General features: G+C 37.9%; 1 protein-coding gene across 1 annotated transcript; it reads right to left on the reverse strand.

The window, feature by feature from the left end:
* Positions 1 to 382: 382 nt before the first annotated feature.
* Positions 383 to 595, reverse strand: LOC123573503 (small ribosomal subunit protein eS21-like). Its single transcript, XM_045391942.3, has one exon. The coding sequence runs from the start codon at positions 593 to 595 to the stop codon at positions 383 to 385; it is 213 nt and encodes a 70-aa protein (XP_045247877.1).
* Positions 596 to 18,550: the final 17,955 nt, after the last annotated feature.

Here is an 18,550-nt window from a genome sequence, read left to right on the forward strand (position 1 = left end):
CAAGTGCAAGGTCTTATGACTTTAAATAGGGTTCAAAAACAGCTATTATGACTTTATGGCTCATGCTTTTAACCACACCATACAGATTCTTTGAAAATACATGATAAATGACATGACAGCTACAGTCTGAAATGATAAGGTACCTGCTGCTGTACCCTCCATCTACTTATCTTAGATAAGTGTGCCGCCACAGCTTAGGGAACCCTACTATAATAAGTGGGATTATGTTTAATTTCTGATTAACTGAGTATTTTTTAAATGTTTTTTAATTTCTTTTTTTTTCTTTTTTTAGGTTTTCACTATTTATTTATGACAAACTTTCCATATCCATGATTCTCTCCAGTCAAAAATTTTTTCAGATGATGCCACTGGCCTTGGCCAATCACAGAATGTAGTCATCTGACATACCCACCCTGTGAATGACCTCGCAGATAGCACAGGTTTTAAACTGGCCATTAAACCTGCCTATGACCTTGTCAGCCTCCACCACATTCATCTGGATGGATGCATGGTTCTTGACACCAATGATGCGATTACTAGCACAGCCTTTCCGCTGCATGTACAGGTCCACAAGCTCGCCGCTGTAATTCTGCATCTCAAGACCATGCCTGCTGCCACCACACTGCACGCGAGTAGAGAAAAGAAAACAACTTGGTGTCTGTAAAATTTAACAAATATTTGCTAATTATCTGAAAAGGGTAAAGCACTGTAGATTGGGGCAGCTAGCAGCAGTTGAACAAGTTGAATAAAACAAGTCATGGCTTCAGAGTTTACACACTTTTGGAGGGGATAAAGTATGTACAGAACCATATAATAGAGACGGAGACAAATTAGGGGTGGAGATAAGGCTGACTCTAAGTTCTGTACAAATGATGGTTCTAAGGTCATATTATTATGGTACGTTGCCTTCAAGTCTCCTCCTGGCAGTATGGTGGATGTTGTGATCTTACAAACTTCTGGAGACAGAAAAGCAGCTCTTGTTGGTTTGGAAGCAAATGGACAATTCCCCTGGAAACATTAAATTCTGCCTCAGTGCGTGGAACTGATACTGAAACTCTATATATTCATGACACATATATGCAAAAGAATCGATTCAAGTTACTGTAGTTACTATAGAGGGACAGTGAAGAAAGTATTGAAGTTCAATTCAGCTTTTGCTTCAATCATTTATTAAAATTTACATCTTGTTTTACCAGCCTTCTATTAAATGTGGTAGAGACTGTTAACTGAACATGAACAGTGTGCCAAGTAGTGTGTGAACCAGTTCACAATCAGAACCCATACAGTGTGATAAAAATTACGGAATTTCAGAGGTGGAAAGTGATATAATCAATTGGAGAAACTGAAAGGAAGCAGAAAAGAAACATTTTTTTTTGAGCACCTAATATGTCTCAGACATTATGATTAGCACTCTCTATATGTTACCTCTTAATCCTCTAACAAGTGAAGTAGATTTTATTACCACTACCTTGCAGCTCCCTACTCCAGCCAGACCTGAAACACTTTCATTTCTTACCAAGCTGTTTCAGGCCCTAATGCTCACTTAGGTTAGAATATCTTGTTCTTTCTCATGATCACCTGATTCAATGGGTGACTATGTGGATCCCAGGGTAACCTCTCCTCTGAGAGCTTTCCTGAGTTCTGCCACCTACCAATCCAGGGTTAGAATGGACTAGGTTCTAGTTTGTACCCCACACTACAGTTTACAGACCCTCAGAACTACATCTATCACTTAACTACAGGGGCTTCCTTACATAGCTGTCTGCCTCTACTGAACTGTAAGAGCTTTGAGGAAAGGGAGCATGCCACAATGTTGCCTTAAAACCCATTGTCGGTTGGGCACAGTGGCTCGTGCCTGTAATCCCAGCCCTTTGGGAGGCCGAGGTGGGTAGATGACCTGAGGTCAGGAGTTCGAGATCAGCCTGGCCAACACGGTGAAACCCTGTCTCTACTAAAATACAAAAATTAGCTGGACATGGTGGCGTGCACCTGTAATCCCAGCTACTCAGGCGGCTGAGGCAGGAATGTTGCTTGAACCTGGGAGGCGAAGGTTGCAGTGAGCAGAGTTCATGCCACTGCACTCCAGCCTGGGCAAAACAGCAAGACTCTGTCTCCAAAAAACAAACAACAACAACAACAACAACAAACCCAGTGTCAAGCAGCATGCTTGACATATACTAGGTGTCGAATAAATGAATGAATGACTTAGCCAAAAATCTAATAAGTGGTAGAGTTAAGGGGTTAAGACCAGGGTGAAATCTCAGGTCTGTCTGAAACTCCAAGGTTAGCCTATCTGCACCTAAGTTTTGGTCGTCTTTAAAGGAGGAAGAATCTGGTTGTTGTTTTTTATGGTGGTGGTATGGTTTTCTAAGGGGGTTTGGAGGTAGTGTGATCTGTGAATATTAAATAATAATACATAATTAATACCAGTCATAGTTCTGGACACATCATAGATAATCAAGAAATGCCAGTCCCCTCTTCTTTCCCTGTATCATCTTGTTCAAAGTTATACTTGAAGTGACAGAGTAAAGACCCAAACGACTCTACCATGCTACCCTTTCATCACAGATGCCTCACAGGTATAAGCTATTCATTCTTATTTTTGGTGAGTTTTTAGCCTTCTTAGCATTTATCATTTCATTTTATTTTTTCCTATTTTGGCAAACTTAAAATTGCAATTGTGGGCAGACTTGAGGCAGGAAAGAGGCTTTACCCTGGCTAAAAGCTTCCAAAGGGCAAGAACCATGGCTTTTCCATCTGTATATATGCCTGTTCCCAGTAAGGGCTTAATAAACATTTGCGGACTGAAGTGCATTGGCCAACTTAAGCCTGGATCATGTCCCGGATCTTCAATGCTAGTCTTAAGAGAAAAACATGCTGGCAGCTAGATAAAAAGAAAAAAGAAAAGAAAAGAAAAAAAAAAACAGGAAATGGGCAACTGTTCAGTGTATAGAACTATATAAGAAAGGATATTCTGATTCTAGAGTGAAAAGCTTATGCAATAAGGTAAAATCAGGACAGCATGACCAAGAGAATGCTATAAGTAAAATCATCAACAAGATAAAGATAGGTGAGAAACTCTGAAACTTGACAGTTGTAAATTTGAAAGCAAAGCTTGGGGATATAAAAAAGACTGGTCCCCACCACTCCAAACACACAAATCTGCTTTAGGATGATGATTAATTTTCCCCTGCCTAAAATATCTCACCTTTTTCACTCTTTTTGTTCTTGCTGTTTCCCTAACCTTGAACACTGTCTTTTCCTCCTCACCATCCACTTTAGGCATTTACAGCATTCCTAATTTGCTTTACCTTCTCCATGTTTTTTCCCAACTTCTCACTTCATAATAATACAACAATTCTCAGAATTACCATAGCACTTTTGTCTGCATACAAAGCCTGGCATACTGTGTTCTTTAATTGGTCACTGTGCATAAGTCTTAACTATGAAACAAAATGCATGCTTTTTGTTTAACTATGAAACAAAATGCATGGTTTTTATTTTTAAGTAATCTCATTGCATATGTAGCCCAATACTAGGCATATTACAGGTGCTGAATACTTTAGTGCCTGGATAGTAAATGCCACTTTGAATTGACATTTTGAGATGTGTGGGGTTTTTAAATTGCATTTTGGATTAACAGGAATAAAATGAATTAAAGACAAATACTTTGAAGGGGGAGTTACAACTGAACAGAGTCTAGATAGGCAGAGATAAGTTTCACTGCACTGGTGTTTTAAAGTAAAAAAGAAGTTCCTATTGTAGAACTTTTCTTGAAAAAAATCTCCATGAAGTATGAGCAGATATTACCTAAAAACAATTTTTATTATTTGTTTTCATCTTGTTGAAGATCATATACCACCTTAGTGTATATTACAAGTTACAATGGAAACTATATGTACCCACTTCTTAAGTCATATTACTTGCAAATTGCTTTTTATTGAATGTTTTTCAATTATGCTATTTGTGTATTGCCCTGAAAATAATATTTAAAGGAGTCATTCTTTTTTTTTTTCTTTTGAGACTGAGTCTTGCTCTGTTGCCCACGCTGGAGTACAGTGGCGCGATCTTGGCTCACTGCAAGCTCCGCCTCCTGGGTTCACGCCATTCTCCTGCCTCAGCCTCCCGAGTAGCTGGGACTACAGGTGCCCACCACTAGGCCTGGCCAATTTTTTGTATTTTTAGTGAAGATGGGGTTTCACCGTGTTAGCCAGGATGGTCTCGATCTCCTGACCTCGTGATCTGCCCGCCTCGGCCTCCCAAAGTGCTGGGATTACATGCGTAAGCCACCGTGCCTGGCCAGGAATCACTCTTAAAAGGATAAGCACAGTAGTTCCCCCCTATAGGTGGTCTTACTTTCTGAAGTTTAATTTACCTGTGGTCAATCTCAGGCCAAAAATATTAAATGGAAAATTTCATGAACAATTCATATGTTTTAAGTTGCACACAATTCTGAGTAGCTTGATGAAATCTCACGTGATCTCACACCACTGTGAATCGTCCCTTTGTCGAACATATCCATGATCTATATGCTACCCACCTATTAGTCACTTAGCAGGCTTTTTGGTTATCAGATTGAAAAAACATAATATATAATAGGATTTGGTACTATCCTTGGTTTCAGGTATCCTCTGGGAGTCTTGGACCCTAGCCCCTAAGGATAAGGATGGGACTATTATATACTTTTTAAAAGTCTTTTAGTTTTTCATACTTCAACATGACACCTTATTTCTCTTCTCTCTGTTATCTGCTGACACAAGTGGGCCTACTTATACTGACAGATAACATTTTCTCTATTTACTGTGACAACACCCAACTAATGTTTACTGATAAACTAGCAGCAGCAAGTCAGAGCATCTACAAAATGCAAGAGGAATTTGCACTCCTGAGTTAATTTTAATTCGAATGTGAAATTGTGTAGCTAAAATAAACTCACATAATGTAAATATTTTACAAAAATGCTTGTCACTTTTACACAAATAAAATATTCTCTGTTGGCCGGGCGCGGTGGCTCAAGCCTGTAATCCCAGCACTTTGGGAGGCCGAGGCGGGTGGATCACGAGGTCAGGAGATCGAGACTATCCTGGCTAACATGGTGAAACCCCGTCTCTACTAAAAATACAAAAAAAAAAACTAGCCGGGCGTGGTGGCGGGCGCCTGTAGTCTCAGCTACTTGGGAGGCTGAGGCGGGAGAATGGCGTGAACCCGGGAGGCAGAGCTTGCAGTGAGCCGAGATCACGCCACTGCACTCCAGCCTGGGAGACACAGCGAGACTCCGTCTCAAAAAAAAAAAAAAAAAATATTCTCTGTTGAGTCCCCATACCATATCCATATTATAGACAAACACGTTTGTAATTTCTGAACTTATAAACTTTTTTTTGTTTTTTAGAGACAGGGTCTCACTGTGTCACCCAGGCAGAAGTGCAGTGGTGCAATCGTAGCTCACTGCAGCCTTGAACTCGTGGCATCAAGCAATCCTCCTTCCTCAGCCTCCTGAGTAGCTGGGATTACAGGTGTGTGCCACCATGCCCAGCTAATTTTTAAATTTTTTTGTAGAGATGAAGGTCTTGCTGTGTTGTCCAGGCTGTTCTCAAACTCCTGTCCTCAAGCAATCTTAATGCCTCAGCCTTGCAAAGTGCTGGGATTACAAGTATGAACCTCTGTGCCTGACCAAACTTATAAACTCAATATAGATATATGTATGTCTGTGTATATGAGTATATTTAGGCAGCAGTGCATTAAAATGTCCATTCTGTATTCACAGATGCCAAATTCAAATTTTATGTACATATGTGAACACACTTCCTCATTGAAAATGTGCCTAACAGTACATTTAAATCAAAATAATTATTATGAGAAAAATTAATGTCAATATTTTGCACCAAAGAGGATTAATCATAGATTTGGCACACTTAAACTTTGAACTTTCTCATAATAATATGACAACAAACAGGTGATCAAAACATTTAAAAATTAAGTCAAACAGCTAAAATTGTTTCAAATAATTTTACATAACAATTTTAATTTTTGTTGAATTTATCACTTGTTTTGATAACATTGACCTACAGCCTCAAAGACATAGAGTAACTAGAGCCAGCTGCTTGGCTTGCCCTATGTACATAATTAAATTAGTCAAATACATACTTACTGCAGGCCTATACACACACACACACACACACACACACACACACACACACACACACACACACAGCATTGTACTAGTCACAGTAGGAAAATAGAAATAAGCCATAGCCATATTCTTTGCCAAACATTGAATCTAGTGGGTACAGGCATGATCTGTTGTGTAAGTTGTCATCCTGTACTTTTTTTGCATTTGTTCTGCCTCTGACCATACATTCATTCTTTCATTCACCATTGTTACGTTTCTCACTTATGACTTAACTACTTTACTTCCCTATAATTATAATAACGTTTGTCTAATAATGAGAATGCTAACCTTAGCAATTAAACTCCTCCTAACTGATTGTACTCTATAGTAATTCCCTGCATATCAGGAATAAAATTTAATTAAAATGTATACTGTATGTACATTTTGGATAAAAATAAGTACCTTTAAGAGAAACATCAATGTTTCAGTTTAATAAAATATATTAAGAATGCAAACACCTTTCCTTATTTAAAAGAGGTTTGCTTTAAATTCTTCATCAGAAGAATCCATCATTAGCAATTCTAGTAGAACATTCATTAATATTTCATGTTGTCACATCTCTTTTCAAAAAAGCAACATTAATCACTAATTCAACCAGTTCAATCTACTGAATTACCAAGAATTTATAAGCACATTCTAATTAGGTACTAATTAAATCTTTAAATTCTAAAACTGATTTTTTTAAAAGAAGTAAAATGCAAAAGCTACATTGTACTTTTAGTTATATGATTGTTTAAGGAAAGGCTTTTGTTCATACCTATCCTTCAGCATACCTACAGAGTGTGTAATCAAACTCAGTTTTATAGCTATGCTTTATCTGGTAGTATGAGTATATGGATATTGTTTGTGACAGCGCTTTCAAGATAGCAGGTTATCATCTTGTAAAAACTACAATTTCTTAGCCAACGAGTTTTACTGGTTGTAGTGCATGTAAAGCAATATATTTTGTGAAAGAAACAGAGAAGAATATAACTTGATTATTTCTGTGGTTTTTATTCATTGGCAAAGAGAAAAATAAAGGTTGACAACTTCACATAAATCATATTTTCTTAAATAAAAGCGTGATACTATAAAAAGGCAATGGTGTTAGGGTGCCTAAATTCTAATGTATAATGGTTGATTTAGTAGACTGTATGAATAATGCGTTTTATCTCTGAAGACAAATTTAAGTTCTCGATGATGCCATTATTTTGCTTGATCTGTTTGGCATGTTCATATCTGGTATTTGTTATTAGAAATCCAGGAAGAGCAGAAAATAAAAACTTTCTCCAACAAGCATTTATTATCCCTCTAGCCCTATAAATGTTAGCAGAAGGGACCAATGTAAGTGTGAGTGGAAGATAGGTGTTCAGTATCTACATACTGACTTTATGTTTTTGAATCCTAATATCAAGTTTGTCTTTTATAAACAATCGAGCACTTTGTCAATTCACGTTTAATTTAGGATTCATTATTCAGCACACACTTATTAACCTAGCCCCTATATGTGACTCTGCACATTGATTAAATGATTAATAAGGCACATTCTCTTTATAAAGGAATTATACTCTGATGAAGAGTTAGATGCATTCACATCTAATACAAAGCAGGTGCTGAGTGTTGCAGTAGAGCTGGGAAGTGTGATAGGACCATAGAGGGAAGGATTAATTGTAATAAGGTATTGAGCAGGATTGTATGGGGGAGGTGGCATTTGAGATGAAGATTGAAGAAGAGCTAAGACATCAACAAATGGTGATGATGGGTCAATTTTATATGAGTGACTCCATCTGGCCCATACCTTACATCTGGTCCCCATATCACCTGTTCTGCTTCATCTTCTTCATATTTTACGTAGTACTCATCTTCTAACATATTTTACAGTGTATTGAATTTATTTTCTGCCTACCCCCACTAGAATGTTCTGACAGACACTTTCATTTTGTTCACTGATGTACATTGGTGCCTACTAGTTCCTGCTCATTGTGGATGCTTGACAAGTATATGTGGAATGAGTTAATGAGAGGAAAACATAAGTAAACCACTGAGGTAGAAAATGCGGATTTTTTTTTTCCAAATAATAAAGGATCCAGTGTGGCTGGTAAGACTAGGAAAGACCTTTTGATGGCCATATAGTACAAGCGGGAAGAGAGCTTGATGTAGAAGAAAGTGGCCTAAATGCTTTTCCTTACTTTTCCCCACAACCAAGCCAATTTCTCTGTAGCTCAATTTCTCATTTGTGCAATTGACAATTCAACTATAACATCATGCATTTTATAAATAGTTACTGAATAAGTTAAATGATAAGAAACTCCAGTTCTGACATCTTTATGATATTGTTACCATCTCCCATTTTATTTGCATCTATTTTCTTTGTATATTGGTTTTGCTGCTCTGAAATTGTACTCTCTTGCTGAAGTTGCCTCTATATCGCTTCAGTTTATTTTTTAAAAATACTGAAGTCTATAAAGTATATGAATCCCCTCTATCAAATAAAATGATGTTGACTGAATATGTCCAACATTTGCTGAAGTCAGATGACACCAGAAGATGACATGCAATGTCAGAGTAAATACACACTACTCTCAGCTGCTACATCAGTTTTTACTGTTCCAAATTGCACCAACCTATGGGAAAAGGGATGGTCTTAGAGACAGACCTAAGCAGACTATAATCACTAAAAATATAATTTGTGGTATGATAGTGGGTTTGGTGTTCATTTTGGAAATTTGCATTGTGAATAAATTCATATCCCTCCTCTTTCTGTCCTTCATAGTGTCATTTATTCACTCATCTGTCTTATAGTATTATTTAACCGTTTTGTTTTGTTTTGTTTTGTTTTGTTTTGTTTTTTTAGAGACAAGATCTGGCTCTGTCACCCAGGCTGGCGTGCCGTGACTTGATTGATCAAAGCTCACTGCAACCTCAAACTCCTGGACTCAAGTGATCCTCCCATATCAGCATCCCAAGTAGCTAGAACTAGAGATGCACAGCACCATGCTTGGGTTCTTCCCATATTTTTTTGTGGCAGATCAATATTTAGTGATATCATGAACTACTTTTGTTCATTACTAAGTCAGCTTTGTCCAAAAGACTTTCACATATGCTCAAAATGTTCTGTATCTGCACAGTCCAATATGGTAGCCACTAGACTACCATTCCATTGAGCACTCAAAATATTGCTAGTATAACTGAAGAACTGGATTTTTTCTTTTGTTCAATTTTAATAAATTTAAATGTAAATACTCCCATATAGTTACCAGTTCTACCAATTGGACAACACAGATCTAGATATTGTTCTTTCAGAAGGTTCAGTAATGACTATCTAGTTATTTAACTTTTTTTTTTTTTTTTTTTTTGAGACGGAGTCTCACTCTTTCCCCCTTGCTGGAGTGCAGTGGCTCGATCTCGGCTCACTGCAAGCTCCACCTCCCGGGTTCCCGCCATTCTCCTGCCTCAGCCTCCCAAGTAGCTGCGACTACAGGCGCCCGCAACCGCTCCCGGCTAATTTTTTGTATTTTTAGTAGAGACAGGATTTCACTGTGGTCTCGATCTTCTGACCTTGTGATTCGCCCTCCTCGGCCTCCCAAAGTGCTGGGATTACAGGCGTGAGCCACCGTGCCCGGCCTAGTTATTTAACATTTTTAAGGAATAAAATATATTACAAAAGCTTCTATGTCTAGGAAGACAAAGCAGAGGTGCTTTTCTCTATTGCTATTTCTTTATTTTCCCCTGAACGTTATATATAAAACAAACATAAGAAGACTCTGAAAGGTGAAGAGAGGGCAGACCAGCTGGGGACCTTTGGACCCATGGAACAACATAGCAGTGAGTTTACTGGATTGTTTTTTTCTCTCGTCATATGTTCTAGACTTAAAGCTGAAGAAGCAAGCAACCTAGGATGACAATGGCGAAGACCAAAAAAAATCCCAGCAAAAGCTTACTTTCTCTACCCAAAGGACCAGGAAATAGGTCCCTAGCAAGGCAAAAAATTTTGACATTGATTGCTGTACTTCAAACTGTGACTCCCAACCCCATCCATATCAGTAAAAGCTGAGTGGGGATCCTGGACTTCCATTTTTGTAAGGTTATAAGGATACAGCCAGATTTTCCAAGGACTGATAGAAGTTCCAATAGAAACCTGGTATTTCATCCCCACTTGCCTGTAAGGAGTGCTCCATCCCCCTTTACTATCAATCAGGACCACATGGGGGGCCTGGATTTCCATCCTCTCCTTGCAGTAATAAGACATCCCTTCCCATTCCCACTGAGGTCATATCAGAGAAAATCTAGTGGAAAGTCAGGCCTTTTATGACCACTCAGCAGTCATGAGGCCACCCACCTGTGATGCCAGCGGAAACCATTTGGGGAGATGGGACTTCCACTCCACCAGCATTCATGAGGAGCCTGCCCCCAGCAGAGGACAATGGAAACTAAGTAGGAAATGTTGACTTCTACCCCTACCTGGCTTAAGGAGGTGGTGCCCATACTTCTCCTGCCAGGGTGATTTCAGATAAAGCCAGTTAGAAGATAAAATTTAAATAAGATCTAGAATCTCGTAATGCAAAAATATTCAGGTTTTATTCAAAAATCCCTAGTCATATAAAGGAGGAATATTTCAAACTGATATTATTTCAGGTATTCAATAATAAATGAGCCTCAACTGAATAAATGAATCTCAAACTCAAATGAAAAAAGGCAATCAGTAGATGTCAATGCTGAGATAACGGAGATGTTGGAATAACCTAACAGAGATTTCAAAGTAGCCATGATTTTTTTTAAATAAAAGCTTCAATGAGCAATTACAACATGCTTGAAACAAATGTAAAAATAGAAAACCTCAGAAATTAAATAGAAGATACCAAGAAGAACCAATTGATTAATTTAGAAAATTGTGGGGGAAATACAATAACCAAAATAAAAAACTCAGTAGATGGGCTCAACAGTAGAATGTAGAGGACAGAGGAAATAATCAGTGAACTGAAAGAAAGTATTTGCAAACCACATATGCAACAAGGAACTAGCATCTGGAATATATAAAGAACTTACAAAATTCAATAGTAAAAAAACTGACAGTCCAATTGGAAAATAGCCGAAATATATGAACAAACATTTCACCAGAAGGGAGTAAGAATGCAAATGAAACGATGTTCAACATCATTAGCCATCACAAAAAGACACATTTAAACCACAATGTAATAGTAATACACACCTATCAGAAAAAAAAAAAAAGTGACAACACCAAAAGCTGGCAAGAATGCAGAAAGTGAATTACTCATACATTCCTGGTGGGAGTGTATAGCCACTCTGCAAAACAGTTTGGCAGTGTCTTTAGAAACTAAATGTGCAATTACCATACAACCCAGCAGTTGTAACCCTGAGCACTCATCCCAAAGAAAGGAAGTCTAAGTTCACACAAAAAAAACTGTACATGAATATTTATTTATAGTAGCTTTATTCATAATAGCCAAAAACTAAAAACAACCAGATGTCCTTTAACAGGTGAAGGTTAAACAAATTACAGTAGATCCATACTATGGGACACTATTTTAAAAAAAGGAAGAAAGTATTGATATATGCCACAATTTATATGAATCTCCAGAGAATTATTCTGAGTGAAAAAGCTAATCCCGAAAGGTTACATGCTGTATGATTTCATTTATATAACATTCTTTGCGATGACAACACTATAGAAATGGAGAACATATTAGTGGTTCCCAGGAATTAAGGAGGTATTGGGGGACAGAGGGAAATAGGTGTGGCTGCAAAAGGGCAACATGAGAGATCCTTGTGGTTTCAGAAATATGCTATATGTTCACTTATATCAGTGTGGATTCCCTGGCTGTAATACTGTACTATAATTTTGCAAGATCTTGCCACTGGAGGGGTTCCCTCTGTATTATTTCTTTTTTTCTTTCTTTCTTTCTTTCTTTTTTTTTTTTTTTCTGAGACAGGGTCTCCCTCTTTTGCCCAGGCTAGAGTGCAGTGGTGTGATCATGGCTTACTGCAGCCTTGAACTCCAGGACCCAGGTGATCCATGCCCAGCTAATCTTTTAATTTTTTGCAGGGACAGGATCTCTCTATGTTGCCCAGGCTTGTTTCAAACTCCTGAGCTAAAGCTATCCTCCTACCTCAGCCTCCCAAAGTAGGGGAATTACAGGTGTGAGCCACTGCACCCAGCCTCTGTATTATTTCTTAAAACTGCATGTGAATCGGAATCATCTCAAAATTAAAAGTTTAATTAAAAGTAAATAAACAAATATGTCTCATGATTAAGTCCACATTAAGCATTAGAATTACTCGAGTTTAGGATTTTGGATTATTTTTTAACGTAATGAAGTAGGACTTTTTATAATCTTTTCACTTCTAGCTGCCAATTAAAAACAGATTCAACTTAGCTGTATTTATCTCTAATTTATCAAGCAGAGCACAGAACCATCATATTAGATTGTTTCTCTCCCACTGGTACCCATTTTTACTCTTGGATTTACTTGTGTTTTCGATTGCTAGAGGTTTCTACTTCACTCATCATTCAAATATTGTTTTAATGAACAATTGACAGTCTAAGTAGAAAAAATCACTAGTTTCTTCATAAGAGTTACTCAGTAGAACAAATCTTGTCGTACTACTTATTCCTTTATTCAACGAAGATTTCTTGAGTGCCAATTATGTGCCACGCACTATTGGGGAAACAGCAGAAAACAAGACAAATCTTCCTATCTTCATAAAGTGTATACATTCTAGAAGGAAGATATATACTGATAATTAAAATACATAGAATATCAGATAGAGATAAGTGCTATAGGAAAAAAAACTGCAGAAAAAGGGACTGTGGAATAAAGGCGGTTGGGTGCATTATTAGTGTGATCAAGAAGATGATTGCCTTACTTCTAATGATGAGCAATCATACTGTAGCAGAACTAAATATAAGTTTTCCAAAGAAGATTACAATTCACAATAAAAGAGAATAACTATAGAACAGGAATTTTCAAGCTTCTCCTTCACTGTGATGCATGTGACTGATGACATTCATATGTGTCACACACTTCCATAGGTAAACCAATGAGACTTCTTGTGTGCTATGTGTAATTGCTGGTACCTGGCTGTAATCTTCCTTATTTTCTCTCAGATCAGCTCAAAAAAGTCAGTGAGTGAGAATGTATGTTATTACAGTAGTCTTAAATTTGAATGTTTAAATCACATGTTTAAAAAATGTAGTTTATCGGCCAGGCACAGTGGCTCACGCTTGTAATCCCAACACTTTGGGAGGCCGAGACAGATGGATCACCTGAGGTCAGGAGTTCGAGACCAGCCTGGCCAACATGGTGAAACAGAATCTCTACTAAAAATACAAAAAATTAGCCAGGAGTGGTGGTGCACGCCTGTAATCCCAGCTACCAGGGAGGCTGAGGCAGGAAAATCAATTGAATCCAGAAGGCAGAGGTTGCAGTGAGCTGAGCTTGTACCATTGTACTCCAGCCTGGGCAACAGAGCGAGACTACATCTCAAAAAAACAAAAAATATACTTTATTGCTTGCAGTAAACAACTGATTTTAACACATCTGCATATTGAATCATTGACAATGAGAGTAATAGTAATTGTACGTGTATAGTAATATCCCTTTCACAGATATTCCTAGGGAATATGCAATTATAACATGGATCTTACAAGCAGGGAAAGATGAGATGCAAGGCAAAAACTGTAAGAGTCAATTTTAGAAAAGCTTCAAATCAGCACTTTTGATGACTACTTCAACAGGGGCTGAAATTTTGGCATTAAAGTAAGTGAATACTCAGTGGACTGGATGACTGAATTTCGCTACCCGAGCGGGCAAATTTTCCTGGCTTAAAAATACAATAAATCAATTGTTATTATATTACTATTTAGTGTTACTATTCACTGGTTCAAAAACATTGTAGATGAGAAAATATCAAGCCATGAATTGCATCCAACCAAACAAAGCCCAAGGTAACATACTTCTCATCATAGTAATTATTTTCTTTTCAATGTAATGAACATCTCTAAAATGTCCACTATGGGCTAGGCACTGTGTTATGTACTTGAGGCCAAAGGAAAATTAAGATCTTTGTTTGTTGATTTAAAATAGATCTCATTTTTATTGATTAAAAAACAGTCCAACAGTTTTGGCCTTGATGTCTTCTATACAGTAGATCTAAAAAACATTTGATGAATGATAATGTCAAATAGGTCATTTCCATCTGAGAGCATGAGTGAAGTATGGGACAGGGGTTAAGTGAAGAGTCCTTTGGCCCCATACTTAGTGCTGGTCATCTCCAGCAATCCTAATTCCTCTGTGAAGTGGTCCTCAAACTATGGAATTCTACCCTTTCTAGTTTCACAAAAATAGGTGCTTAGCTTAATACATTATTGCTGGACAAATGAAAAAATGAGTCTAGCTTCCTGGCTACAGGATAATCCTGTAACCCAAATCAAAATCTGCCTGATCCATTTTAGGGTCTCCTGAAATGGCTTTAAATCCCCCGCCCGTATCACATTGCAATGGGAGTTCTGTGTTCAGGTTTGTGGCCCTCTGTGGTGCACCACTTCTGTATAGAGCTTCAGGAATCCTCCATTTTAGTGGCATCTCACACCTTCCAGAATGTAAGGCCTGAAGCAGAAATTAGAGGTTGAGAAATGCTAGAACTTCTCCAAATAAGGCAGCTGCTTGGTGAGATCCAACAGCCGTTAAATGGCCAGGTCTGTATAGAAAGAAAATGAAGGGAAAGCTTGAACCACGCTCATCTCCATTTTAGGCCTTGGGGGCTCAAATTTATGAGTGAGATGGATTCTGTAAGCCAGCAGTAGGCTCAGGCATTGTCCTGTGAACTTTAATTTCCCTCTGGGGTGAGGGAATCCGATGATCTTGGATTCCTAACTAACGAGGAAGCATCTATCTGTCCCTTCATCCATTTTTAAGAATCAGATTCAGTCTGATGATGTTTCTCATGCAAATTCAAGCCATGGTGGGAAACTCCTCAATGGGGCACCTGAGCTTCCACTGTGATAAGTGGTTTCTTGGTCTACAGGGTAGATGAGGGGCTCTCAGAGGTTCCCACAGCCACCTCAATACTTACTTGCCTGTCAGAAGCTTGGAAGAAGATGGACTTCCTTAGCTCTTTGTTTACAGATATGAGAGTTACCATGAATTTCCTGAAGCGTATGTCTGAGGCCACAGAATACCATTCTGTCTCTGTCTCCTCTCAATCCCCCAAAAGTAATTTGACTGTTCACCCATTGTCCTCCTAGTCAATAGTAGATGCCAATTCAGGGTACATAAGGACTTGGAAATGCTGAGCATATCCTTTAGTCTTTATTCTAATTCTTGAATATGCGTTCCAGAGTAAGCACAAGAGAGCTACCTGCCAAGGTTGCTGTGGCTGATGAGAACTTCCCCTGTCTCCCTGAAGAAAGCATAATTCTGGACTCAGTTGGGCTCCCTGGTGGCAGAGAGACTTAGTCATGGAAAATGTTTCCAAATGTTGAGAGTTTGGAAAACTGCCAAATAAATGATACTAGTTCTTAAATCTTAATCATTATATGCATTATGAGTAAATTAACATATTTGGACATTTTCATTTTATACCTGTATTTAATGACAAATACATGTAGTCAATTAATGTGTAGCCTTGTAATAGATTTTTCTTGGTTAAACATTTTCCCAGGTCTTCAAATGTTTATTTCTAGAACAAGAAATAATGTATGTTGTCCATGTTATGATGAGCAATATAAAATTAGGCATTCATTTATTATTTCAGTAATGACTATTTGTTGAATGCTTCCTATGTGCAAATCACTGAGTTGAAATTAATTCTATTTTAAGCGTTTTTCCTATTTACTGTTCTTCATTTGTCATGGATGACTGAAGTGGCTGAAGTCTGTCACAGGCAGTTACTTAGCTGGTCTGATCAGGCTACATTTTCCTTTGCTATTTTCTTCTCTACATTACCAATAATGGCCCTGTTATGCCTTTTGCTTTACGTAAACATTTCTGAGTGCTTGTGATATGCAACAATGTAGAATTTTAAGTCAGAAGCTACCTCTAAGTTTCCTCATTTATTGAAAAGAAGGAGAATGAACTTTAAAACTTTTTTTGCTCTTAGACTTTCGGGATTTTATGATGTTAGTTTTTAAAGGCCAAGTATAAGAGAAAACATTTTTGCCAGCAAAGTTCTAGAAAGTCTTTGTTAAAATTAAGTAGGTGAAATTTATCTTTTCTAACATTTCTCTTTCTGTTTTTAGTACCAATCTTTTCCTCAAAGGCCCCAATATCCTTGTCCCAAATGGAAGGAGTGAGTAAGGAGGACAACTCACAGTTTTGCCACTTAATAGCTATATCAACTTGAATAAGGCATTTATTTTCTAGGCCTGAGATTCCTCATCTATAAAATAGGCATGATCACAAAAAATTCCTCATAGTTACTGTGAAGGTGTAATAGAATATTGAATGCGTGTATATCCATTAAAGATTAACAAAAAATTGCTAGCTTTTTATTTTGTCAAATACAGACATTTAAAAAAATTCAACCTTCATCTACTATCATAATCATCCCATAACAGAAATGACATTATACCATCCAAAAAGAAGGACATTATCTCAGAATTATAATTTTACAATTTTAAATGTATAGTTTTAATTAGAAATTTTACTACATTGTCCCTGTTGCTCATATTTCACCAAAAATTAATGAGTACCTTTGTCTAATTTGCAAACCTGTATTTGAAAACCACTGTTGTGACCTTTCCAATTTTCTTTTTTCTTCAAAATTTAGAAATTTTTAGGGAATGAGGCCTCATTCCCTCAAAGCTCTGTCCTTTTCTAACATTACAGCTATAGTGTTAACCATCACTGTCTGTAGTGAATATTAATGGCTTAATGTATTTATCTTTTCAAGAACATGTTTATATTCTAAGATAGGGGACTTTATCCAAATAAGTGATAGTAGTGGTGAAAATTTCAGACCAGTTGGTAAGTCTAGGGGAAAACAAATTTGGTGCAGGTACCCTTTTCAGCATCCTGAATGTCTACCTGCTTTATGCATGTATATGGCTGACCCTGTACCCTACCTTTCTTAGCTTTAGGATATTAAGGCCTGTCACAGATAGGCTAGGACTTTGAATGGTTTCCTCAGCAGCACCTGTGAAATACACTTAATGTTAGGTAACATTAAGTGAAGTCAGGGTTCAAAGGTTTTTTTGTTTTGTTTTGTTTTGTTTTGTTTTTTGAGACGGAGCTCGCTCTGTCGCCAGGCTGGAGTGCAGTGGCCCGAGTGGCTCAATCTCAGCTCACTGAAACCTCTGCCTCCCGTGTTCAAGCGATTCTCCTGCCTCAGCCTCCCCAGTAGCTGGGACTTCAGTCACGTGCCTCCAGACCCAGCTAATTTTTGTATTTTTAGTAGAGACAGGATTTCACCATGTTGGCCAGCATGGTCTCCATCCGTTGACCTCGTGATCCGCCCGCCTTGGCCTCCCAAAGTGCTGGGAATACAGGCATGAGCCACCGCGCCTGACCACAAAGATTTTCTGCCTTAAGTTTATGCCACTTCTCCTGATTAAAGCCTGTGGTATCAAGTAAAGACACATCCCCTCCTCAGTAGATCTTTGACCTGTCATGACTCTAATGGAAAAAGAACATATTTTGAAGTAGGTTTTTTCTAAGGATTAACACAAAAGAGGCACATTATGTCCCAAAGGCTGGCCTACAGATTGCTGGTCACCCTGCATAGTAAACAATGGGCTGCTCTGGGGACAATGACGGCAGTACTGACACAACAAGACTGGACTCCATTTCACGTCTACCAAGGGTAGGTGGACAAGATATAAGGAAGATAGAGGTCTGTGGTCAGAAGACCTTGATTCAGACCTGAAGTTAAACAGTTATCAGCTGTGGAAAGTAGTCTCTAAACTTCAGTTTCCTGAAAATGGGGTTAAGAAGAGTACAAACATCATAATTAGTATGAGGATTAAACAAGTTAACTCATGTGAAACGTTTTAGCACAGTGCCTGCTCATGGTAAGCACTCAGTTAATATTAGCTTTGTTATTATTATGTGCACTGTGACAGGATGTGCCCACTTTGCTGGTAGCTTCGTTAACCACTTACACTAAGTGTGTTTGCTGTTTTAGTCAGAACATACTCTGAAATCACAAAATATGCAAACTCAGATCTAGATCTGGGCAAATGTGAGGCATATTTTGGAGTTCCCCTTTTAGTAGGTTCCACGGAAATATCCCAGCCTTTATTAAACTGTATTTTACTTCCTCAAATTATCTCTCACTTCTCTTTTGGGGTGATGCCTGTCCTGTCTCATTACAATTGTCTCTAAGAGAAAACTTTGTTGTTGTAGGGTTGTTCTGTTGTGTTTTTGTTTGGGATATTGTGATGGA

This window comes from Macaca fascicularis, chromosome 5 (genome assembly GCF_037993035.2).
Source record: "Macaca fascicularis isolate 582-1 chromosome 5, T2T-MFA8v1.1".
Classification (NCBI taxonomy): domain Eukaryota; kingdom Metazoa; phylum Chordata; class Mammalia; order Primates; family Cercopithecidae; genus Macaca; species Macaca fascicularis.